At 40.9% G+C, this 26,999-nt stretch overlaps 1 protein-coding gene across 1 annotated transcript in view; it reads right to left on the bottom strand.

The window, feature by feature from the left end:
• Positions 1 to 26,999, bottom strand: part of glra2 (glycine receptor, alpha 2) — a gene marked incomplete at both ends in the record, with an annotated part of 35,907 nt that overhangs the window by 443 nt on the left and 8,465 nt on the right. The window contains 5 exons of the mRNA XM_079820787.1: positions 4,467 to 4,616; positions 14,914 to 15,128; positions 16,089 to 16,226; positions 16,307 to 16,389; positions 25,600 to 25,823. Coding sequence (XP_079676913.1) covers positions 4,467 to 4,616; positions 14,914 to 15,128; positions 16,089 to 16,226; positions 16,307 to 16,389; positions 25,600 to 25,823 — 810 coding nt within the window. The remainder of the gene's footprint in view (positions 1 to 4,466; positions 4,617 to 14,913; positions 15,129 to 16,088; positions 16,227 to 16,306; positions 16,390 to 25,599; positions 25,824 to 26,999) is intronic.

Raw genomic sequence — 26,999 nt, forward strand, 5'->3', positions numbered from 1 at the left:
TTTAATCTGTTTGGTCTTGATTGACGGCTGCCACTGGGAAATCGAACAGAAGGGCCCGCCTCCTCATCTTTGTAAATGGAGATCTCGGGCTCTGATTGGTCTAGAAGCATGATCGATGTGTCTATAGAGAGCTGAGATACTCAGTATGATGCAATATGTGATGACATCACCAACCATCGCGGCTAACAAAGACGATCAAAACTAAGGATAAATATAGTGGCCAAGCGTAAAGAAGAAGACAAGACAATTGTCAGATAAACGGCAGCAATGAGCAATTATATACATTTTAAGATGATTTTAGGCAAAATGCATTGTAGTCGATGGGAATTTCATGTTTTATTCTATTATAGCGCCACCAAGAGGCACAATTCTAAACAATGACTGACTCCAGACTTTGATTGGATTTTACTGCCCCTTACTATTAATATTTTGACATTTGGGCATTAGCGTTTAGCTATCGACCTATGTTTCCGAGCTTCTGACGCTGGTTTCGTCTCTATCGGACTAGCGGTTTCGAAGATATCAGCTAACGTTTTATAAGCGCTAAATTACAACACTGCAAAAACCATACGGTGAAACCTGGCAAGTCTGGTATCATTGGACTCCGCAACGATTCAGGAGACAAAAAAAGTTACTCCCATGGAAATAAGTCAACCACACCCAAAGTTATAAGCTTTTGAAAAAAAACTTCTCCGGCTCCTTCAGGGTATCGTGCTGATGACCCATACCGAGTTTCGTAACAATCCGTTCATGTGTTCATAAAATACAGCATTTTAGCACATAATTCAAAATGGCCGACAGCCAAAATGGATGACTTGGCATGCCGTCCTGAATCTAACGAGACCACTTTTATGATTTTTGGACAAATGGTTCAGAAGTTATAAGCAAAAATAGCCATTTTTCTTATCTCCAGACCAGTAGGTGGCGCTGCGCCGAAACGCTGCATGTTGCCTCAGGTCATGCTTGTGATGACATGTGCCAAGTTTGGTTGGAATACGATAAAGCGTTGCGGAAATCCAGCCTTAAGTGTATATTTGCAACCGCTACGTAAAATTTGTTTGCGCGTTTATCAAAAACGATTTGACGAATCAACTTGAATTCCATAACATTTTGTCAGTACTGCCTAAAGAGGATCTGGTTCAATTTTTGTTGAAATCAGATTAACGGCCTAGGAGGAGTTCGCAAAAGTAGAAAAAAACTTGAGCCAAGGAATCGGAGGAAAAAATTATTTTGTCTCTATCTCTTGGGGTTCAAAAGTTATTAAAATAAACATGAGTGAAACTCTGGACATGTGGTGGCGCTAGAGGGATTGAGTTAGAGACTGTGGTTAATGTCAGGCCAGTCCTCTATCTGTGTGCCACATTTCATAACTTTCCTGCAAACGGTTCTATGGGCTGCCATAGACTCCAATGGCGGAAGAAGGAAGAATAATAAGAAGAAGAACGCTAACGGTTTCAAGGTTTCAGTGCTTGGTCCCTAGCAGTGATGCGCGGGTTGATCCAAAATGAGCGGGTGCCCGCGGCCACCCGCGGTTACCCGCGGTTACGAGTCATCCAAAAATATTTTTAATGATATTCGGGTCACGGTTGGTCGGATCGTCAATAAATCCTTATTTACCTTTTGAATGTTGAGCGTTATTAACTTTTGAATAAATGCTGACGCGGGACAAAATGCCCGATTTCCCAAAACGTTGAACTGAGCAATGCCATGTACCATTTTAATAGGCTACTTTTAAACGCATTTAAAGTCAGTTTTATGTATTTTCTGAGAGGGGGCGGGATTTTTGTTGGGAAAGTCGGGGGAGAGACGCACACTTCGATTAGACTGGATAAACACATGCAGCATCTTAATTGTTAAGAAAATTAAACGAAATAAATGAATAAATCAAGCCTGTATTACATAACACTAGGCTATATCATACAGCATTCAGAAAAATAACAGTTTGCGCTCCTAAGGGCTTTCACACTTTTCCAAATGTTTTCCAAATGTGGGCTGATGAATTCTTCAAGCCGGGTCGAAACATAAACATCGCGTTCATCAATAATATGCATCTGGAGCTGAAATGGAAAATGATGGGCCGCCGCAAGAACTTCCTGCTCTCGCTGCTGCACCTCTGAGCGCACCACGCCATGGCCTGAAACATTTTCTCAATGGCCCAATGAGCTACGATGAGCATTTACTACTTTTAAAAAATGTGGGTCAGGAAGCGGGTCGGGTACAATATTTTCTTCTTTTTTTTTTGCGGTCCGAGTTGCGGGCGGGTTAGTTGAAAACGTCGGTCGGGTGCGGGTTGTTTATACATTGACCCGCGCATCACTGGTCCCTAGTAAGAGTATTTGTCTGCATCGCATGTTTTGATCTGGACATCGGTGACATATCACTTTGTCGATTGGCCATGCCATGTGAAAATACTAATTTAGAAGAAAACAACCTGAGGAACGAGCTGATCACACGGAGGAAGTGATCCGAACAGGAATATGACTCATGTGCTTGCTTGTTCAAAGGAGTCATTTACATCTTTGTGATTCTTTCGATAATAACGTTACTGTAAAGTGTAGGATTGGTGAAATAAACTGCACAGTGATATTCTTGAGGGTAAGAGCTTTCATTTGATATATGACATGTCTATTTTTGGTGAGTTTGTGTGATATGAAATAAGCGCTGGAAGCGGTGTGTGAGTCTCAGGTGTGTGAGTCTGTCTCTGCCTTGAGGAACTCACCGCTTCAGTCTCCGATTATTAACTGGAGTGATAATCATGCTAATGTTTCTTCTTCCTTTGATTCACAGGCTCTCTCGTCTCACTAACGATGAGCAATACATTTCTCACAAACTATAATTTATCAAAACATTATTAAGAGGCTTTGTAACTCATACTATGATATGATGCTTTATGTGAGGAACTGACTGAAATGTATGTTGTTATTCTCTGAATATTTCTCTTTTATAACCATATATAAATATTCAAATGTCATGAAAATACATGAAGTTTGAGCAAGATTTTGAGAGAATAACTGTTCCGCACAGAAAGCATCACATGACTTCTGAAGTCTAGAAGTCATGTGAAAAACCTATTAATTTATATGTGTATTTTATTTGTTATTGTATAATTTATAAATTTTATAAATTATGCGCTGTAATTCAAAATTTTATAAAACTGACTTAGAAGACTGTCATGTTAAAAATATATATTTATTTAGTTATTTTATTAAAACACACACACTCATATATATATTATATTTATACAATTATTTTATTTATTTATATTGTATATAATATATTATTAATTATATAAATATTATTTTATAATACATTTATGAACTAAACATTCATATATTTGTTTATTATATTTTATAAATTATGTTGTAATTTATCATTGTATTATTATAAATTATAAAAATATTTTTAATTATTTTATACATTATTTATTTTATAAAAAATGTCTCTAAAATGTAATTTTAATTAAAAAAAAATACATATATATATTTAACTACAACATTTAGTCATTTTCACTTTATAAATTGCATTGTAATTTATAATTTTATAATCATACAAATATATCTTCTTTATTGTTTAGTTAATAAAAAAGTTATTAATTTAATTTTTTATTTAATTAAAATGCACATTATTCATTATTTACTTATTTTTTAACTAAAACATTTAGTATATTAAAGCAACATTTTAATTTGTTACAAATTACATTTTAATATTTTTAAATTGTAACAGGTTGTACAATGAACATTTAAAACAAACAAATCATTGTATCAGAGTTTGAATCGATTCACTGAATCATTGAATCTGAGTTTGAATCGATTCACTGAATCATTGAATATGATTTTGAATCGATTCACTGAATCATTGAATTTGAGTTTGAATCGAATAATTGAATCAGAGTTTGAATCGATCAATTTAATGAGAGTTTGAATTTGTTTAACCACACACAGCTTAAAGTGCGCAGTGAACTCCGTTGCCTTGAAACTTGTCTGCCAAAATGGCGTCGTAAACAGAATGGGTCATGTGACCTCCAGAGCTCTATCGGAGATTAATATGAGCAATAATGAAGAGTAAACAAACGGACAGGCCATTATTACACTTTTGACTGAGCAATCTCTAATGGACTCTGTTAATGTCCATCCGTTTCAGCTGAGGAGGCTAGAGTGTGTGTGTGTGTGTGTGTGTGTGTGTGTGTGTGTGTGTGTGTGTGTGTGTGTGTGTGTGTGTGTGTGTGTGTGTGTGTGTGTGTGTGAGTGTGTGTGTGTGTGTGTGTGAGTGTGTGTGTGTGTGTGTGAGTGTGTGTGTGTGTGTGTGTGTGTGTGTGTGTGTGTGTGTGTGTGTGTGTGTGTGTGTGTGTGTGTGTGTGTTCAGGAGGACTCTGCCGTCTATAGCCCACAGTCACACACCTGCCTTATCAGTGTGTTGTGGTGTGTGTGTGTGTGTGTGTGTGTGTGTGTGTTGTAGTGTTTCTGTACCTTCTGGTTTCGGCGTTGTCTTCGTTTGAGCCGCAGGAAGTCCTTCTGTTGTCTGGAGACGAAGTTCACTCCGGCGTACTCCAGCAGAGCAGCGAACACGAACAGCAAACACACCGCCATCCAGATGTCTATCGCCTTCACATACGACACCTGCACATCACACACACACACACACTTTATTATTCATCAGCAGCGCTTTTAGAATATATATATATATCAGACGAGGGGGGATATTTATGCATTTACTTTTATATATTATTTATAATAATATAATAGCTTTTAATACTTTTTATATATATATATATATATATATATATATATATATATATATATATATCAGACGAGGGGGGAAATAATGATTTATTTATTTACTAGTTATATAATATATTTTTTATAATACTTTGTATAATATTATTTACATATATATATATATTATTTATATATATATATATATATATAACTAATATTATTATTTTTTAAATATATATATAATATATATATTTTATATATATTTTTTTAATATGCTTGCATACAAATTTCTTTTTTATTTCATTAAAAAAATATTTATTATGTATTTTTAAATGTAAAATGTTATATATTTATTAGGGCTGTCAAAAGATTAATCGCATCCAAAATAAAAGTTTGTGTTTACATAATATATGTGTGTGTACTCTGTTAATTATTATTTATATATAAATACACACACAAGCATGTATGTATTTAAGAAAAAAATATTATTTTTATATATAAAACATTTATATTTATATATATTATAGATTATATAAATGTATATACAGTATATACATGCAAATATTTCTTAAATATATACATGTACATATACATACATATGTACATACATATACATACTTGTGTGTGTATTTATATATACATAATAATTAACACAGTACACACACATATATTATGTAAACACAAACTTTTATTTTGGATGCGATTAATCGCGATTAATCTTTTGACAGCCCAAATATTTATATGTATACAATATATATTTTTTTAATAATATATCTTTATAAAATAACATTTTAGTTATAAAATGCCTCTCCTTGAACTGTCACCTTATCGTGGTGGAGAGGTTTGAGTACCCGAATGATCCTGGGAGCTGTGTTGTCTGGGGCTATATGCCCCTGGTAGGGTCTCCCAAGGCAAACAGGTCCTTGGTGATGGGCCAGACCAAGAACAGTTAACAAACCCTTTATGACTACAATGACATCAAGGACCGTGACGTCGCCCGGCATGGCGCAAGGCCTGGGGTTGGGGCTCGTATGCGAGCGCCTGGTGGCCGGGCCTCCCCCCATGGGGTCCGGCCGGGCTCAGCCCGAAGGAGTGACGTGGGGCCGCCCTCATGTGGGCTCACCACCTGCAGGAGGGAGCGTAAGGGGCCGGTGCTTTGTGAATCGGGCGACAGTCGAAGGCGAGGCCCCCGACGACCCGATCTCTGGACACGGAATCTGGCTTTAGGGACGTGGAGTGTCACCTCGTTGGCGGGGAAGGAGCCTGAGCTTGTGCAGGAGGTCGAGAAATACCGACTAGAGATAGTCGGGCACACCTCCACGCACAGCTTGGGCTCTGGAACCACACTTCTCGAGAGAGGCTGGACTCTCTACCACTCTGGAGTTGCCCATGGTGAGAGGCGGAGGGCTGGAGTGGGTTTGCTTATAGCCCCCCAGCTCAGCCGCCATGTGTTGGAGTTCACCCCGGTGAACGAGAGGGTCGCTTCCCTGCACCTTCGGGTCGGGGATAGGTCTCTCACTGTCATATGTGCCTTCGGGTCGGGGATAGGTCTCTCACTGTCATATGTGCCTTCGGGTCGGGGATAGGTCTCTCACTGTCATATGTGCCTTCGGGTTGGGGATAGGTCTCTCACTGTCATATGTGCCTTCGGGTTGGGGATAGGTCTCTCACTGTCATATGTGCCTTCGGGTCGGGGATAGGTCTCTCACTGTCATATGTGCCTTCGGGTCGGGGATAGGTCTCTCACTGTCATATGTGCCTTCGGGTTGGGGATAGGTCTCTCACTGTCATATGTGCCTTCGGGTTGGGGATAGGTCTCTAACTGTCATATGTGCCTTCGGGTTGGGGATAGGTCTCTCACTGTCATATGTGCCTTCGGGTTGGGGATAGGTCTCTCACTGTCATATGTGTCTTCGGGTCGGGGATAGGTCTCTCACTGTCATATGTGCCTTCGGGTCGGGGATAGGTCTCTCACTGTCATATGTGCCTTCGGGTCGGGGATAGGTCTCTAACTGTCATATGTGCCTTCGGGTCAGGGATAGGTCTCTCACTGTCATATGTGCCTTCGGGTCAGGGATAGGTCTCTCACTGTCATATGTGCCTTCGGGTCGGGGATAGGTCTCTCACTGTCCTATGTGCCTTCGGGTCGGGGATAGGTCTCTCACTGTCATATGTGCCTTCGGGTCGGGGATAGGTCTCTCACTGTCCTATGTGCCTTCGGGTCGGGGATAGGTCTCTCACTGTCATATGTGCCTTCGGGTTGGGGATAGGTCTCTCACTGTCATATGTGTCTTCGGGTCGGGGATAGGTCTCTCACTGTCATATGTGCCTTCGGGTCGGGGATAGGTCTCTCACTGTCATATGTGCCTTCGGGTCGGGGATAGGTCTCTAACTGTCATATGTGCCTTCGGGTCGGGGATAGGTCTCTCACTGTCATATGTGCCTTCGGGTCAGGGATAGGTCTCTCACTGTCATATGTGCCTTCGGGTCGGGGATAGGTCTCTCACTGTCCTATGTGCCTTCGGGTCGGGGATAGGTCTCTCACTGTCATATGTGCCTTCGGGTCGGGGATAGGTCTCTCACTGTCCTATGTGCCTTCGGGTCGGGGATAGGTCTCTCACTGTCATATGTGCCTTCGGGTCGGGGATAGGTCTCTCACTGTCATATGTGCCTTCGGGTCGGGGATAGGTCTCTCACTGTTGTGTGTGCCAACGGCCCAAATGGCAGTGTGGAGTACCCGGCCCTCTTGGAGTCTCTGGGAGGGGTGCTGGAAAGTGCTCCGACTGGAGACTCCGTCGTTCTACTGGGGGACTTCAACACCCACATGGGCAGTGACAGTTACCCCTTTTCCACCAAGGCAGTGCTAGAGCTAATTCAGAGCCAGAGCTAGTCCCAGTTCATAGTTGGTTCGACTGAGGAGCCTTCTAAGAACCGGTTTGCTTTTCCACGGGCTGAGAGCCACAACAGAGCCAGGTCTTACGTCACTGTATACGTCTCATCTCTCTCAGCAACGCTAGCGAGGCAGCGGCAATGTTGCCAAGTATGTGGTTTTGCCGCGGGCTGTTTTTTCATGTCCGCGGGATGAAGCGACCCAGGTTATGTGATATTTGGCCCCATATTGCGAATTTTAGTAGGCAACCATGCCAAAAAACACATATTTTACCCCCAAATGTGATTTTTACTGGGGAATCCTCCCTGGAACGTGATTGGGCTTGTTTTGAGTAGCAATTGGGCGGGTTTGTTGTGAAAACCTGGCAACCCTGGGCAGCGGGAAACACACACACACCAGGCTTGTTCGAGATGCATCGGCACTGCGCAGACCGATCCACGTATGATATAAAAAAAACGCATGAGTGAATCAAAAGCATAAGGAGTCATATGCTCTCGCTGGACTCGTTATCATACGGCGATCGGTCTCTGCACAGCACCGCTGCGAACAAGCCTTCCATCAACAATGCAAACGTTGCGTTACTATTGATTCATATGGCTTTACGATCCTACATCGGCATCAAAACACAACGCAAACACAGCGAATCCAACACATTCATGTAGTTCGCCGTAATTTGTATAGACGGAGATTACAAACGAGCAGCAGCTGTTAGCTCCATTAGCTCCATTAGCTGCTATTTCAAACATGGCGGATCTCAAGTTTGTGTTGGTCTTGTTGACTCCGCCCCCAGCGCCTGACGTAATCGGTTCTTACTTCTAGCCCTGTTCTAGCCCAGCAATGTTTTGGTGCTACTTAAGAACCACTTTTCCTGGCTCGGAGCTGGGGCTTTGTGTGTGGAAACACAAAGAACCGATTTGAAACTAGGCTCTGGCTCCGATCTAGCTCTGGCTCTGCTTTGGTGGAAAAGGGGTAAGTGACACCTGGAGGGGCGTGATTGGGAGGAACGGCCCCCCCTAGTAGTAGTAGTAGTAGTAGTAGTAGTAGTACTTTATTGATCCCAGTTGGGAAATTAAAGTGCGTTAGCAGCAATACATGAAGACAATAAAAAGTACTCACAATACACATAAAAACTTACTATACACATATAATAAATAGACAGATATAGTAACCTAATTTCTAAAATAAAGAGTTAATGGTACTTCTGCACAGGGATGAATTGTAAAGTCTCACAGCAGTAGGCATAAATGACCTCCTGTAGCGTTCTCTGTTGCACCGTGGCTGGATCAGTCGGTTGCTGAATGTACTTCTCATTCCGGCAAGCATGGGGTGCAGAGAGGGGCGGAGCTGTCAACTGATCACCACCTGGTGGTGAGTTGGATCCGATGGCGGCGGAGGAAGCTGGACAGACTCGGCAGACCCAAGCGTACTGTGAGGGTCTGTTGGGAACGTTTGGCCGAGTCTCCTGTCAGAGAGATCTTCAACTCCCACCTCGGGCAGAACTTCGACCGGATCCCGAGGGAGGCTGGAGATATTGAGTCCGAGTGGACCATGTTCTCCACCTCCATTGTCGCTGCGGCCGTTCGGAGCTGTGGCCATAAGGTCTCCGGTGCCTGTCGAGGCGGCAATCCCCGAACCCGGTGGTGGACCCCGGAAGTAAGGGATGCCATCAAGCTGAAGAAGGAGTCCTATCGGGCCTGGATGGCTTGTGGGACTCCGGAGGCAGCTGACAGGTACCGGCAGGCCAAGCGGACTGCAGCCCGGGTAGTCGTGGAGGCAAAAACTCCGGCCTGGGAGGAGTTTGGTGAGGCCATGGAGAAAGAATCTCGAGGAGATACTGGCAAACCGTTGGACGCCTCAGGAGGGGGAAGCAGTGCCTTACCAACACTGTTTACAGTGGAGACGGGCACCTGTTGACCTCAACTGGGGATATCGTCGGGCGGTGGAAGGAATACTTCGAGGATCTCCTCAATCCCACCGACATGTCTTCCGTTGAGGAAGCAGGGGCTGGGGGCTCAGAGGAGGACTCGTCCATCACCCGGGCTGAAGTCATCGAGGTGGTTAAAAAGCTCCTCGGTGGCAAGGCACCGGGGCTGGATGAGATCCGCCCTGAGTACCTCAAGGATGTTCTGGATGTTGTGGGGCTGTCTTGGCTGACACGCCTCTGCAACATCGCATGGCGGTCGGGGACAGTGCCTCTGGGATGGCAGACCGGGGTGGTGGTCCCTCTTTTCAAGAAGGTGGACTGGAGAGTGTGTTCCAACTATAGGGGGATCACACTTCTCAGCCTCCCCGGGAAAGTCTATGCCAGGGTACTGGAGAGGAGAATTCGGCCGATAGTGGAACCTTGGATTCAGTAGGAACAGTCTGGTTTTCGTCCCGGTCATGGAACACTGGACCAGCTCTATACCCTTTCCAGGGTGCTGGGGGGTTCATGGGAGTTTGCCCAACCAGTCCAAATGAGTTTTGTGGATTTGGAGAAGGCATTCGACTGTGTTCCCCGTGGCATCCTGTGGAGGGTGCTCTGGGAGTATGGGGTCGGCGGCCCCTGCTTAGGGCTGTTCAGTCCCTATACGACCAGAGCAGGAGCTTGGTCCGCATTGCCGGCAGTAAGTCAGACTTGTTCCCGGTGCATGTTGGACTCCGGCAGGGCTGCCCTTTGTCACCGGTTCTGTTCATAATTTTTATGGACAGAATTTCTAGGCGCAGCCAAGGGCCGGAGAGTGTCCGGTTTGGGGACCACACGATTTCGTCACTGCTTTTTGCGGATGATGTTGTCGTGTTGGCCTCCTCGAGCCAGGACCTTCAGCGTGCACTGGGACGGTTTGCGGCCGAGTGTGAAGCGGCTGGGATGAGAATCAGCACCTCCAAGTCCGAGGCCATGGTTCTCAGTCGGAAAAGGGTGGCTTGCCCGCTTCAGGTTGGTGGAGAGTTCCTGCCCCAAGTGGAGGAGTTTAAGTATCTAGGGGTCTTGTTCACGAGTGAGGGGAGGATGGAACGGGAGATTGACAGATGGATCGGTGCAGCTTCTGCAGTAATGCGGTCGATGTACCGGTCTGTCGTGGTGAAGAAGGAGCTGAGCTGCAAGGCAAAGCTCTCGATTTACCGGTCAATCTACGTTCCTACTCTCACCTATGGTCATGAGCTGTGGGTCATGACCGAAAGGACAAGATCCCGGATACAGGCGGCCGAAATGAGCTTTCTCCGTAGGGTGGCTGGGCGCTCCCTTAGAGATAGGGTGAGACGCTCAGTCACTCGGGAGGAGCTCAGAGTAGAGCCGCTGCTCCTCCACATCGAGAGGAGGCAGCTGAGGTGGCTGGATGGATGGATGGATAGTTATAAAATGCATAAATAATATATATATGTATTTTTATCATATATATTTATAAAATAATTCACATATATGTGTGTAAAATTACATTTTTTATTTTAATAGTTTTTTTGTTTAATGTATTATTTAAATGTAGTTAAGTTTACATTTTTGACTGCAACATTTGAATATATTAAAATAGTCACACAGGTTGTCTGATGGACATTTTAAACACAAATAAATCATTGAATCAGAATCAAATCGAATCAACTGAATCACAGAAATGAATCAGATTTTGAATCATAATTAGACCTGAAAATGCATGACTGATCACGTTTGTATTAATTGCAGATGCTCATTATGATTGTGTTTATGATCTCTGCGATCAGACTAAATGACTGATTTGCATATTGAGTCACATGACCTGTGTGTGTCTGGAGAGAGTTCTTGGAAGCGATCAACAGGAGCAGGGATTATGGGATTATTGGCTGTCTAGTAATGAGCGCTTTCATTTCCCAATAATGATGAGCGCATCAGATTAACATAATGACACGTGAGATGAGTTAGAGTGAGGCTCCTCTCGTGTGTGTGTGTGTGTGTGTTTCAGACGGGAATCTGCTGATGCCAATCCCTGATGATTGTGTTCAGCTTTTGTTGTTTGAATCGGGACTCTTTGTCTCTGATGAAGATGATTTATTGAGAGTTATTATAATGAGGCTGATGTGAGAGTCCCAGGGTTCCTGATGTTTGAGGACGGGATCGTGATGATGCGAACCGCCGTATTTATTGACTTTATGTTTAATTTAGACTCAGTATGTCATCATTTTACGGTTTTAAGAATTTGACTTTTTAAGTAAAAAAAAAATATTTTTATTTCATTATTTCAACTTCAGATCTCATAACTTTGACTTTTTAAGTCAGAATTATGATTTGTATGTCATTATTTCAACCTAATTTGACATCATTTTGAGTTATAAAGTCAAAATTTTGATTTATGTCATTATTTGACTATGTAATAATTTCGATTTTTTAATCCAGAATTTTGACTTTTATGTCAGTATTTCCACTTAGTATGTCATAATTATGATTTTTATGTAATTATTTGACTGTCATAATTTTATGTCAGTATTTCGACTTTTTAATCCAGAATTTTGACTTTTATGTCAGTATTTCCACTTAGTATATAATAATTTTGATTTTATGACATAATTATGATTTTTTTTTTTGTCATTACTTTACCTTAGTATGTCATAACTTTTTAAGTCAGGTTAATGTCATTATTAATGTCATTATTTCTTTAAATAATCACATTTTATGTCATTATTTCTACTTAATTTGTCATAATTTTTTGTTTTTAAGTCAGAAAATCATAATTAAGACATACTAAGTCGGAATAAGGACGTAAGTCAAAAGACTTTAGTATGTCATAAATTTATGTTGATAAATTTAGTGATCAAGCTCTAGGCCTGCAGACGCTTCTACACACAGTGAGAGAATGGGCCGCTCTCAGGAGTGTGTGTGTGTGTGTGTGTGTGTGTGTGTGTGTGTTCGCTTCTACACACATCAGTGAGAGAATGGGCCGCTCTCAGGAGCGTGTGTGTGTGTGTGTGTGTGTGTGTGTGTGTGTTCGCTTCTACACACATTAGTGAGAGAATGGGCCGCTCTCAGGAGCTCAGAGAACTCAAGCGTGGGGCCGTGATCGGTGGACACCTGTGCAATAAGTCCAAATATTACACTAAATATTCCACACTCAACTGTTAGTGGGATTATAACAAAGTGGAAGCCATTGGGAACAACAGCAACTCTCAGAGCGGGGTCAGCGCATGCTGAGGGTTACAGAGCGGGGTCAGCACATGCTGAGGGTCACAGAGCGGGGTCAGCGCATGCTGAGGGTCACAGAGCGGGGTCAGCGCATGCTGAGGGTCACAGAGCGGGGTCAGCGCATGCTGAGGCTCACAGAGCGGGGTCAGTGCATGCTGAGGGTTACAGAGCGGGGTCAGCACATGCTGAGGGTCACAGAGCGGGGTCAGCGCATGCTGAGGGTCACAGAGCGGGGTCAGCACATGCTGAGGGTCACAGAGCGGGGTCAGCACATGCTGAGGGTCACAGAGCGGGGTCAGCACATGCTGAGGGTCACAGAGCGGGGTCAGCGCATGCTGAGGGTCACAGAGCGGGGTCAGCACATGCTGAGGGTCACAGAGCGGGGTCAGCGCATGCTGAGGGTCACAGAGCGGGGTCAGCGCATGCTGAGGGTCACAGAGCGGGGTCAGTGCATGCTGAGGGTTACAGAGCGGGGTCAGCGCATGCTGAGGGTCACAGAGCGGGGTCAGCGCATGCTGAGGGTCACAGAGCGGGGTCAGCGCATGCTGAGGGTCACAGAGCGGGGTCAGCGCATGCTGAGGATCACAGAGCGGGGTCAGCGCATGCTGAGGGTCACAGAGCGGGGTCAGCTCATGCTGAGGGTCAAAGAGCGGGGTCAGTGCATGCTGAGGGTCACAGAGCGGGGTCAGCGCATGCTGAGGGTCACAGAGCGGGGTCAGCGCATGCTGAGGGTCACAGAGCGGGGTCAGCTCATGCTGAGGGTCAAAGAGCGGGGTCAGCATATGCTGAGGGTCACAGAGCGGGGTTAGCGCATGCTGAGGGTCACAGAGCGGGGTCAGCTCATGCTGAGGGTCACAGAGCGGGGTCAGCGCATGCTGAGGGTCACAGAGCGGGGTCAGCGCATGCTGAGGGTCACAGAGCGGGGTCAGCTCATGCTGAGGGTCACAGAGCGGGGTCAGCGCATGCTGAGGGTCACAGAGCGAGGTCAGCGCATGCTGAGGGTCACAGAGCGAGGTCAGCACATGCTAAGGGTCACAGAGCGAGGTCAGCACATGCTGAGGGTCACAGAGCGGGGTCAGCGCATGCTGAGGCTCACAGAGCGGGGTCAGCACATGCTGAGGGTCACAGAGCGGGGTCAGCACATGCTGAGGGTCACAGAGCGGGGTCAGCACATGCTGAGGGTCACAGAGCGGGGTCAGCACATGCTGAGGGTCACAGAGCGGGGTCAGCGCATGCTTAGGGTCACAGAAGTCGCCAACTTTCTGCAGAATCAAGAGCTCCAGACCTCCAAACTTCTGTGGCCTTCATATGAGCTCAAGAACAGTGTGTAGAGCTTCATGGAATGGGTTTCCATGGCCGAGCAGCTCATCCAAGCCTTACATCACCAAGTGCAATGCAAAGCGTGGGATGCAGTGGGGTAAAGCGCGCCGCCACTGGACTCTAGAGCAGTGGAGACGTGTTCTCTGAGTGACCAATCACGCTTCTCCGTCTGACAATCCCATGGGCGAGTCTGGGTTTGCCGGTTGTCCGGAAAACGGGATTATGGGCTGGGGTTGTTTTTCAGGGGTTAGTTCCAGTGAAAGGAACTCTTAATGCTTCACCAAGACATTTTGGACAATTTCATGCTCCCAACTTTATGGGAACAGTTTGGGGATGGCCCCTTCCTGTCCCAACATGACTGACCAGTGCACAAAGCGTCGCTCCATAAAGACATGGATGAGGAGTTTGGTGTGGAGGAACTGGAGTCCTGACCTCAACCTGATAGAACAGCTTTGGGATGAATTAGAGCGGAGACTGAGAGCCAGGCCTTCTCGTCCAACATCACAAATGCGCTTCTAGAAGAATCTCCATAAACACACTCCTAAACCTTGAGGAAAGAAGAGCTGAAGCTGTCAGAGCGGCAACTCCATATTAAACCCTACGGATTGAGAATGGGATGGCGTTACAGTGCAGGTGAAGGCAGGCGGCACAACACTTTTGGCGATATATATATATATATATATATATATATATATATATATATATATATATATATATATATATATATATATATATATATATATATATATATATATATATATATATATATATATACCCTACATTTGTTCTTGTTTGTGAAGCGTTTCACTCGTACGGCTCAACAGGACAGAAACTGATCATTGGTGAGGAACAGGCCTGACCTTTGGCAGCGACGCTCGTGACCCAGAGCTCTGCGTCGTCATGGTGAGGACGGTGGTGATGCCGAGGGCGACCCGAGCCGGAGCGGCGTCCATGTTGATCCAGAAGGAGACCCAGGAGAGGATGACGATGAGGAGGCTGGGGATGTACATCTGGATCAGGTAATATCCCATCTGCCTCTCCAGGTGGAACTTCACCTCGATGCACGTGAACTTCCCTAAACACCAGACAACACACACACAACACCAGACAACACACGCACAACACCAGACAACACACACACAACAACATGAGACAACACACAAACAACAACATGAGACAACACACACACAACAACACCAGACAACACACACACAACAACATGAGACAACACACACACAACAACACCAGACAACACACACACAACACCAGACAACACACACACAACAACATGAGACAACACACACACACAACAACACCAGACAACACACACACACAACACCAGACAACACACACACAACAACATGAGACAACACACACACACAACAACACCAGACAACACACACACAACAACATGAGACAACACACACACAACAACACCAGACAACACACACACAACAACATGAGACAACACACACACAACAACACCAGACAACACACACACAACAACACACAACAACACCAGACAACACACACACACAACAACACCAGATAACACACACACAACAACATGAGACAACACCAGACAACAACACCAGACAACACACACACAACAACATGAGACAACACACACACAACAACACCAGACAACACACACACAACAATATGAAACAACACACACACACAACAACACCAGACAACACACACACAACAACACCAGACAACACACACACAACAACATGAGACAACACACACACAACAACACCAGACAACACACACACAACACCAGACAACAACACCAGACAACACACACACAACAACACCAGACAACACACACACAACAACACCAGACAACACACACACAAACCCATCGTGATAAACAAAGGTTTAATGGACACAGATGAATCGTTGACATAAGATCGTGTGAGTATTTGAATCAAGATCACAATATTTTAAAGATTAATTGTGTAGGACAATGTAAATGTATTGAAATATATAGACAGTATGATCAGTTATGAGTGTGTATGAATCTTCTGACCTGTATTATAGTGTTTGGTGCAGTAGCCCAGGTCCTTCTCGTCTCTGATGAGGAACTGTGGTAAAGTCAGACCATCAGCCACCTGGACTGGACCTTTATCAAGCCACTCGAATATCAGGTCGTTCATGGTGTATCCGACTGGAAAACAGCAGAAACACAGCATCAGTGTGTGAACATGACCATCAGAGAGAAGATAAAGAGACTCCTGAGGAACTCACAGCTCTCCAGCTGCATCGTGCAGGTCTGGACGTCCATCGGGAAGTTCTTCAGATCCATCGGACAGGACAGTATCAAGGTCAACCTATGAACAATGACACAGGTATTTCTACAGCGCTTTATACAACAATGAGTGAGTAATTGAATCATTCATTCAAGAGATTCGTTCAAAAACACTGATTCATCCAGTATTGAAACAAGTGAGTCATTGAATCATTCATTCAAGAGATTCGTTCAAAAACACTGATTCATCCAGTCATGAAACAAGTGAGTCATTGAATCATTCATTCAAGAGATTTGTTCAAAAACACTGATTCATCCGGTAATGAAACAAGTGAGTCATTGAATCATTCACTCAAGAGATTGGTTCAAAAACACTGATTCATCCGGTTATGAAACAAGTGAGTCATTGAATCATTCATTCAAGAGATTTGTTCAAAAACACTGATTCAACCAGTAATGAAACAAGTGAGTCATTGAATCATTCACTCAAGAGATTTGTTCAAAAACGCTGATTCATCCGGTAATGAAACAAGTGAGTCATTGAATCATTCATTCAAGAGATTCATTCAAAAACACTGATTCATCCAGTAATGAAACAAGTGAGTCATTGAATCATTCATTTAAGAGATTTGTTCAAAAACACTGATTCATCCAGTAATGAAACAAGTGAAGTCTTTATGAGTGAGTCATTGAATCATTCATTCAAGAGATTTGTTCATAAAACACTGATTCATCCAGTAATGAAACAAGTGAAGTCTTTATGAGTGAATCATTGAATCATTCATTCAAGAGATTTGTTCAAAAACAGTAATTCATCCAGTAATGAAACAAGTGAGTCATTGAATCATTCATTCAAGAGATTCATTCAAAAACACTGATTCATCCAGTAATGAAACAAGTGAGTCATTGAATCATTCATTTAAGAGATTTGTTCGAAAACACTGATTCATCCAGTAATGAAACAAGTGAAGTCTTTATTAGTGAGTCATTGAATCATTCACTCAAGAGATTTGTTCAAAAACACTGATTCATCCAGTAATTAAACAAGTGAGTCATTGAATCATTCATTCAAGAGATTTGTTCAAAAATACTGATTCATCCAGTAATTAAATAAGTGATGTCTTTATGAGTGAGTCATTGAATCATTCACTCAAGAGATTAGTTCAAAAACACTGATTCATCCAGTAATGAAACAAGTGAAGTTTTCATGAGTGAGTCATTGAATCATTCATTCAAGAGATTTGTTCATAAAACACTGATTCATCCAGTAATGAAACAAGTGAGTCATTGAATCATTCACTCAAGAGATTTGTTCAAAAACACTGATTCATCCAGTAATGAAACAAGTGAGTCATTGAATCATTCACTCAAGAGATTTGTTCAAAAACACTGATTGATCCAGTAATTAAACAAGTGAAGTCTTTATGAGGGAGTCATTGAATCATTCACTCAAGAGATTTGAACGATAATGTATTAAATATTGCAATTAACATTAACTTTGATTAATAAATGCTTTTTTCGTTGTTAGTTCAATGCAGTTAACAAATGAAACCTTATTGTAAAGTGTAAAGGATTATGTGTAAGTGCAGTTGTTGCTTATGAACTTTATAGGAATAGCTGATGCTGTAATATTCCGTTTCGTGACTTTCACCTGACTGGAGTATTGAAGGATGAATTCATCACCTGGACTCGTCTGATGATTTATGCATGAATTCAGAGAGCGCACGACACTGACGACGAGCTGAAGTGTGCAGATTTATATAAATAGAGCATCGTTTATGAAATCTAGGACAGCGTCATATCAGCTTATTTTCACAACAGAACATAACAGATTCTCTAAACATGAGCGCTACAGATATCTCCTGTTCACTCCATCACTAGCTGAAGAGAAACGCTCTCATCAACAAGAAAGAGTGAGAGAGAATCTGCTATGACCTGAGCAGATTTCACTAATAATTACCAGAAATGGCAAGTAAACATTGAATTAAACATAAAAACCGTTGCGTTTTAGCTCAACTCAATATTTTCATTTTGAAAGAACATGTTTCGGTTAAGTAGGCCGAAAATAACATTTGATGCTTGTTCAATTTGCTGAAGTAAATTAAGTTAATCCAACACAATTCTCTTCGACCACTTTACTTAAGCCATTTGAGTTACATAAACTGCGTTATAGAAACCATGGACAGGATTTCCCCTTCCCATCATGCTTTGCACATATAATGTGTTAGCATGTGTTTTTTTCATCAAGATGAAAACAATGGGAGACTTGTTAATGTTTAGTGTTCTTTTATGTTTATATTTAGAAGAGATGTTCTTCTGTTAGTGTTTGTGGAGGTTATTGTGGTGAAGTGTAGAGCGTGTGCTTGGGGTGACGATCTGCTAATAACAGTTAAAGTTGATTTAATAATTAAAAACTACTTTGGGGATTCCATGGATGTAACTAACCCATCTTCTGGCCAGCCAATAAGATTTTGTAAAAGGTTTTCTTGTTAGATAACGGGCCCGTTTCAGAAAGGAGGTTCAGTGAAAACTCTGAGTAGGTTAACCCTGAAATAAGGGAAACTCTGGGTTTTCTGTTTCAGAATGGGAGGTATGTCAAACCCGAGAAAGTAGGGTAAGTCAAGCCCGTTTCTAAAAGAGAGGTAACTTATCCTCAGAGTCAGTTACCAGGGTCACTTACTCTGTGAACCTAACCTGGTCAGAGGCAGGTTTTCTTTGGTAAACCCAGAGTTTCTTTCAGTCTCCTCCCCTTTTTAAAGCACCAGCAGTGTTTAAATACTTTATTCATTCATTCAAACGCCACAAATGCTTTTCTTACTGAGTATTTTGGTTGTATTTCAAGTATAAATATAAAAATATTTATAAATTTAATCTAAAGTAAGCAAAGAAAAAATACAAAGTAAGAAAAGCATTCTTTGCAGGAACATTCATTGCTCATATTTCCATCATGAGGACACTGTCAAAGTGACACAAATGTCCTGTCCTTTTCTACAGGATCCTGACGTTCACTTGATAATCCTCTAGAAGTTTCCTAATAATTAGAATTTCCTTTAGGATTTCCAGTGGTTGGACGCATTTATGACACTCATATACCCATCATCACACTTTCTGAAAACGGATTATTGTATGGAATGGAAGATCCTGCAGATGGTAGTACGAGATATATGGCATAACCTCCACCACAGCTGTTAAATACATTTATTTACAATTTTTATGGTCATCTTTATTTCCTACAAATGCTTTATTCTTTTTCCTGTTGGGTATTAATATTCTTCCTCCATCTCCTCTTCATCTGTCAGTGGTGCTGGTGTTTGGCCTGAGTAGAAGTCAAATGTTAATGTCATTACCATAATTAATAAATGTAACCGGTGGGATCAGAGAACATTTCATTATGTGAAAAGAGCATAGACCCTTTTTACATTTCTGGGTTTCCGAAGCTGAAGTCTTCATAGGGTTAACTCTTATAGCAGTGAATGAGAGAATACATTAAATATATATTTTTGTGTCTCCATTTGCTCAAATAGCAAAAGAAAAACTCCACAATAGTGATTTCACAACTTTCAAAAAGATGGAAAAATTAAAGTGAGATTGATAACGGCAGTCAAAAGAGAGAAAGATGTTAATTTTAACTATCACTCCCATAGACGCTGTATTAGAAACACTCTCACAGCAGCGGCAACTTGATTGCAAAAGTAATATAATACAAAGTATTAGTGTTATAAATGTACATACATAAAAAAAAAAATACAAAAAACGTTGCAGGATTTACGATATTGATGACCATTAAACCTACACCCATGAACATTTTATGCTTAAAGCTTTTCCTGATTGAATTATGTTTTTTTTATAAATTTTTTTAGCTGCTGCCACATTCTTTGTTTGCCTTTTGGATACCATGAAAATTAAACTTAATTAAAATAATTAAGAATTAAACTTGTGTATTGACCTGGAAGTATGCAAACGTCTTTTTGTTGGTGCTGTTGCCATGGTGAATCGTAATTTCGGAGCTCCATTGATCGTGGCTTTTCATAGTTGGAGTGCATGAGCTTAACTCAGAGTCAGTTACTCAGAGTTGGTTGAACTACCTCAATTCAGCTGTTCTGAAACCCAAAACTCAGAGTTTCCCATCTCAGAGTAAGTCAACTCAGAGTTCAGGTTTAAACTCAGAGTTGGTTGAACCTCCTTTCTGAAACAGGCCCCAGATTTGTAAATGTTGTAAACATTGAATTTCACTAAATAAAAATAATCAATTAAACTGGATTTGTTTTGGTTTTTGTTTGATATTAATTTTAGAATAATTAAACTTTATCGTTTTGGACAAAATTAAGAATGCTAACCTGATTCATGGCATTGAATTAACCTTCTGTAAAAAACGTAAGTTTACTGAAATAAACTATGTTTATTAAATTCAACATAACCCAGTTACGAGGAATCTGCTGACATAAAGTTAAGAAAATCCAAAGTAAGTGTTGCTTTAACTCATCAAAATAAGTTATTCAAGATTCAACTGTAATTTAATGTCATTTAATTTGAATTGACTTAAACATCTAAGTTGATTATATTTTACTAAATTTAAGGCAGCAACTTTTTGATTTATTATTTATTCATTTTTTACAGTGCGCCAAGCTATAAATTGTTCAGGATTTAAAACTTTATTTTAAAATGTTAGGTTTAAATAAAACAATCACATATTTTCAGTGTTATTTTAGCATTATTTACAGACTATTGTAGTATTAAGTAATACTTTGAATCAATATTTATTTGTAATGTTAATGTGTATAACTTCGTATAAATCGCCTTGAGTAAAGGAATCAGAGGAAAAAAAAATTGTTTCTATCCCTTACGGTTCAAAAGTTATTAAACGTGAGTGCAAATTTGGACAGTTGGTGGCGCTAGAGGGATTGAGTTAGAGATGGCAAATTTGGTATGTAGACAGTTCAGACTGTCCTCTATCATAACGTTTCCGCAAGCGGTTCTATGGAAACATACAAAGAATATGAACACTAATGATTACAACAGAACAGGCGATTGGCCTGATTTATTTCCATTCTAGTTGAACTGAAGGCTGGATATCATTTCATTCCTCTTCTACGATTCATAGCATATTTTCAATTCAATACGATGAAATCTGATATAAGAAGTCATATCACTGGATATTACTGTTAGTCGTTTAACATGTTCTGTTGTATTAAATGTTTAGCTCCTTACATCTGACTCCACACTCTTTCGCTGTTAAAACTGTTGTTCACACTCGCCTTTGGTGAACATTAAGCCCCTCCTCCTTTGATTTGATTGGCCGTCTCAATCATTTTGAAATTGACCCGCTGTTTTGATCAAATCAAAGGAGGCGGGGCTTAATGTTCACCGAAGGCAAGTATGAACTCAACAGTTTTAACGGCGAAAGAGTGTGGAGTCAGATGTAAGGAGCTAAACATTTAATACAACAGAACATGTTAAACGACTAACATTAATATGTATTGATATTAGATTTCATCGTTTTGAATTGAAAATATGCTATGAATCGTAGAAGAGGAATGAAATTATATCCAGCCTTCAGTTCAACTAGAATGGAATTAAATCGTTTTTAATTAGAGGCCAATCGCCTGTTCTGCTTTAATCATTAGTGTTCGTATTCTTCATATTTTTCCATAGAACCGCTTGCGGGAAAATTCTGAAATTTGGCACACAGATAGAGGACACTCTGAACTGTCTACATACCAAATTTGGCATCTCTAACTCAATCCCTTTAGCGCCATCAACTGTCCAAAGTTGCACTTACGTTTAAAAACTTTTGAACCGTAAGGGTTTTTTCCTCTGATTCCTTTACTCAAGATGATTTATACAAGTTTAACACATTAACATTTAAAAATAAATATTGATTCAAAATATTATTGATTACGACTGATATATCGATTTACCGATATTTTCCCCGATATTTAGGCATTTTACCATAATCGGATATCGGTTTTGTAATATGGGATTTACCGATAAACAGCGCCCTCTTGTGGGCGTTTTGAGAATTGCGCGCAGGATCGCCATTACAGCGCATCTGTGGCGAGACGACGGCCTGCACAGGTAAAGAACACTCGCCTGCTTTGCTGTAATTAGTCAACTTTATTTAACATAAGTCACAAATTAGATGTTACATAAATGCCTGAAATCTAGCTAGTTTATTCAGGATTTGATGGATTATTTGACATGCCTCCATTAGCTCGTCTCTCTTAGAGTGAATAATCTGTCAAGTCCTGTCCAAATACAGATGCAACTGTGCATGAATTAAATGATACAGCCATGAATGAGCACATGTTGGAAATAAAAGTTGAATTCTCTCTCTGTTGTCTGTGCTCATCAATAGTCTCATGAAGTCGTCTGTATTTCGGGTTGATGTTCAGGAAATGCTCCACGGCCACCGCATATAACTTCAACAAGATTCACTCGTAATTAATTATATAAACATTTACTTAACCATTAATTTGCTAATAAACATCGAAGTAAACAAACTCTATGGATATGAATTATTTATTATCTCCGCAAACTATCGCAGTTTGAGTAGTTCTGTGTAAATGCATAGATAGACATCAGTTTGTCAGCAGATATTTCATAATCTAGAACGACAAAAACATTAATAATTCTGATATAACTTAACATTGAGAAATGCAATAAATTACGATGTTTTGTTTGTTATATTCCAATATTCCCGAGAATATTATTCAGTTATTTAACATTATCCAGCGAATTATTCTTCACTCTTTAACCTATTAAACAGTTTATAAATCTACTAAAACTGTAGTTTAAAATTAAGTATTACTTTTCTGCAAAGAGACTCCTGTCTCAAATTAATTTTCTCCATTTGAAAACATTACACATTCTACATTTATGTTGCTTATTGTTAACATTAGTGTTGCTGCTGATGCTTTTTATGAATATAATTATTTTTGTAACATGGAGATTCAAATTAACATGAAAGACTACTAATTTTCAGCACTTTTTTTAATATGACTGAAAGGAGGAAAAACTCAAAGTGAAGTATGGACTTACTTCACTCAGTCATTGCCAGGTCTGGTGGTTTGCAAAGCATGCCAAATGAATTTGAGCATGGGGTCAAAATCTAAAACAACAAAAAATACCAGTGCACTTTTTTTATGCTTTGCACTTTCTCTTTTTTGGTGTATAAATAAGATTTGTTTTGTTTTCTATGCGAGGGAGAGATTGTTATGTATAAAATTGTTTGTTCAGTTCAGTGGTGTTGTAAATATCGGTTCTGTATATCGGTTATCAGACACATAAAAACAAAAATTATCGGTATCTGTTCTAATCAATATCGGTCGATCACTACAAAATATGAATTAATGCTACTCTAGTCTGTAAATAATGCTAAAATAGCACTGGACCACATTGAAAGTATGTGATTGTTTTATTTAAACTTAACATTTTAAAATAAAGTTTTAAATCCTGAACGTTTTAAAGCATGGCACACTGCAAAAAAGTACAATCAACTTAAATTACATTAAACTGAATGAGTTGAATCTTGTATAACAAATTTCGTCGTATTGAAAATATGTCATCATTTAATTCTGTACCAGCTTGGTGTGTGTTATGACAACCATGACCTGAGGCGACCTGCACAGTTTCAGCGCAGTGCCACCTAGTGGTCCGAGGATATGAAAAATGGCTCTTTTTGCTTATAACTTCTGATAAGTTTGGCCAAAAATCACAAAACTGTCTCACAAACTCTTTAGATTTGGTGCAGCATGCTGAGTCAAACAATACCCAATTGTCCCATTTCGGCCATTTTGAATTTTGTCATAAAGTGCTATGTTTACAAACGCATTGGCGTATTGTTACAAAACTTGGTTTGTGTCTTTGACACCAAGCCCTGAAGGTACGCGAAACGTTTCAGGGCAGCGCCACCTTGTGGTCAAATTTCCAAAAATGCTAATAACTTTTGATTACATTCGCCTCTTGCAATGAAACTGGTCTTAATAGATTCCTTGGGTCATGTCGAGAACTTAGATGCAAATTTAGCCAAAGTCAGCCGAACGCCCTGTCCGCCATTTTGATTTTCTTAAAAAAAAAAAAAAAAAAATTAGAACTCCTCCAAGAGCATTGGTCCGATTTTCACCAAATTTGGCTCAGATCATCTTCAGACCGTGCCAGGAAAAAGTTATGGATATCATGTCGATAGACGAAACTGAGGCATGATGCCAAAACGACTCTGAGGCTCTATCTCTGCAATGCTTTGACATAATGACACCAAACTTTGCGTGTGGCATTTGTATTACATGATTCAAATGAATGTGACGAAACAAGAAGCGTTAGACAAATAGACAAATTGGAAATAGTTACTTTCCTTCAACAATTAGACTTAGAACTTCTTTTACCACTCATTAAATAAATGCTTTTAATTGTTTAAATCCTTTAAATTGCACACCCAACCACTCCCAATAACGTTTGTTCAAGACATGGTTATGGCCTTCATTTATACTTTTTTTCAACCATTACTTTTTGAAATGGCTTTAGTTAACAATATCAGACTCCTGCATTGCTGCTGAGATTTCATCAGCTTCTACTAACCGTCATTTGCTTCAGGCGAGGCGTTGTTGAAGTCGGCTTTAATTGATAAAGACTTCGCTCTTTTTTATGTGCTTTTGCTGCTGGCGAACAGGGGAATCAATGAACTTCATTACAACTGTAGACGTCTTTAACAACGTGACAAGATCCTCTGGAGAAATGAATAATGTCTTTATATCTGATCAGCGCTGAGAGAGGAAGAATAAACCGCTCAATTATCAGTATTATCACTGGATTTGATGTTATGTGGTTTGTGTTGCTCTAAAACATTCACCTTGTTTATTCAAATGACACAAATCTGTCTGAATAGATGGTTAAAAATATGAAAATGAGCTGCGCTAATCCTGTAAAGCCTGACGAATGATATAATAGCCCAAAATGGAACCCATTATTGAGCCAAAATTGTACGCACATGTGCTTTTTGAGCATCATATTTGATCCATCAGGCTTTTATGGCTCATATATAGTGAGAATATGGAGGACAAATCAGCTCAGTTTTATTCAGAGCCCCAAACTGAGCAATTTGCTGCAGATATTTATATGAAATTCTGATGTTTGTAATGTAAATCAATGAGATCTTTATAACAGCATCTTAGTAAGATGATATTTAATGCGTTTTAAAACATATATTGCAATGCAATACAATGATGACTGCACAAATAAAGCCTGATGATCATATTTGACACTCATGATTGTTGATGGATAATCAAGATCCTCATACCTGATGCTGTACAGAACGGTTCCATCCTTAAAGATCCTCAGGAGTTTGTTGTCCGTGGTGACATCGTGGAAGTTGGCGCCTTTCTCGTTGGCGAAGAACAGGTCTGGTTTCCAGATGGAGTCCAGCATGGACGGGTCCAGATCCAGCGAGGAGTCCGGATACTCGCTGTACGCCAGCCGAGGGTCGTTCCACTTCTGCCTCAGGAAGATGTTGACCCTGTAGTCCTGAGAGACACGTATGTTTGCTTCACACACTCTTCAAAATAAAGCTTCTTTATTGGCATCGATGGTTCCGTGAAGATCCTTTAACATCCGTGGAACCTTTTAAGAACTGTTCACTTCTTCTTACTGCGAAAACCCCTTTATTTTTAGGAGTGCATGAAGCAGAAGGTCATTTCTCTTCTGCGAGTGCTTATAGTAGAGGAATGAAATGATATTCAGCCTTTAGTTTAACTAGAATGGAAGTAAATCGTGTTGTTTTTAATTAGAGGCCAAGCACCTGTTCTGTTCTTCTTATGCTCTTGAGTCTATGGCCGCCCATAGAACCGCTTGCGGGAAAGTTATGAAATTTGGCACACCGATAGAGGACAGTCTGATCCGTCACCATACCAAATTTGGCGTCTCTAACTCAATCCCTCTAGCGCCACCAACTGTCCAAAGTTGCACTCACATTTAATAACTTTTGAACTGCAAGGGATAGAAACACATTTCTTTTTTTCTTCTGATTCCTTGACTCAAGACGATTCGATGCACCCTATGATGATTTTCACGAAAATTGGACCAGATCATCTAGGTGCGCATTGCCACCTAGTGGTACGGAGATATGAAAAATGGCTCTTTCTGCTTATAACTTCTGAAGGGTTTGGCCAAAAATCACAAATTTGGTCTCACAAAATCTTTAGATACTACTTTAGAAGTCGAACAATACTAAATTTTCCCATGTCAGCCATTTTAGGCATCGGCCATTTTGAATTTTGTCATAAATTATCGTTAAACGATTTATCACAATATGACATTTGTGACGATACGTATCGTTGATGGAAACGATATGATTGCCGATATAGAGTTGTTTTATCCAAGGCTCTTGCTGTAGTCGGCCTATTTATAAGCTGTAATTCACCCAAACACAAATGTACCACAAATGTAAACTCTGTCATCATGTGCTCACCATCATGTCGTTTTTCGTTTAACTTCCAAACACAAATTATGATTTCTGTCCCTCCATTTAAAGTCCATCCCTCTCAAACTTAAAAGATCCAAGAAATGTCATAAAGGCATCGTAAAAAAACGAATCGAGTGGTCTAATCCAAATCCCAGTCTTCTAAAGAGACACGAACGATGGTTAATGATGAACAGATTCAGAACGACGCGCATACTGTAGTAAACACAGTTCAAATGATT

The sequence above is a fragment of the Gobio gobio genome (genome assembly GCF_949357685.1).
Source record: "Gobio gobio genome assembly, chromosome: 7".
In the NCBI taxonomy this organism is placed as follows: Eukaryota; Metazoa; Chordata; class Actinopteri; order Cypriniformes; family Gobionidae; genus Gobio; species Gobio gobio.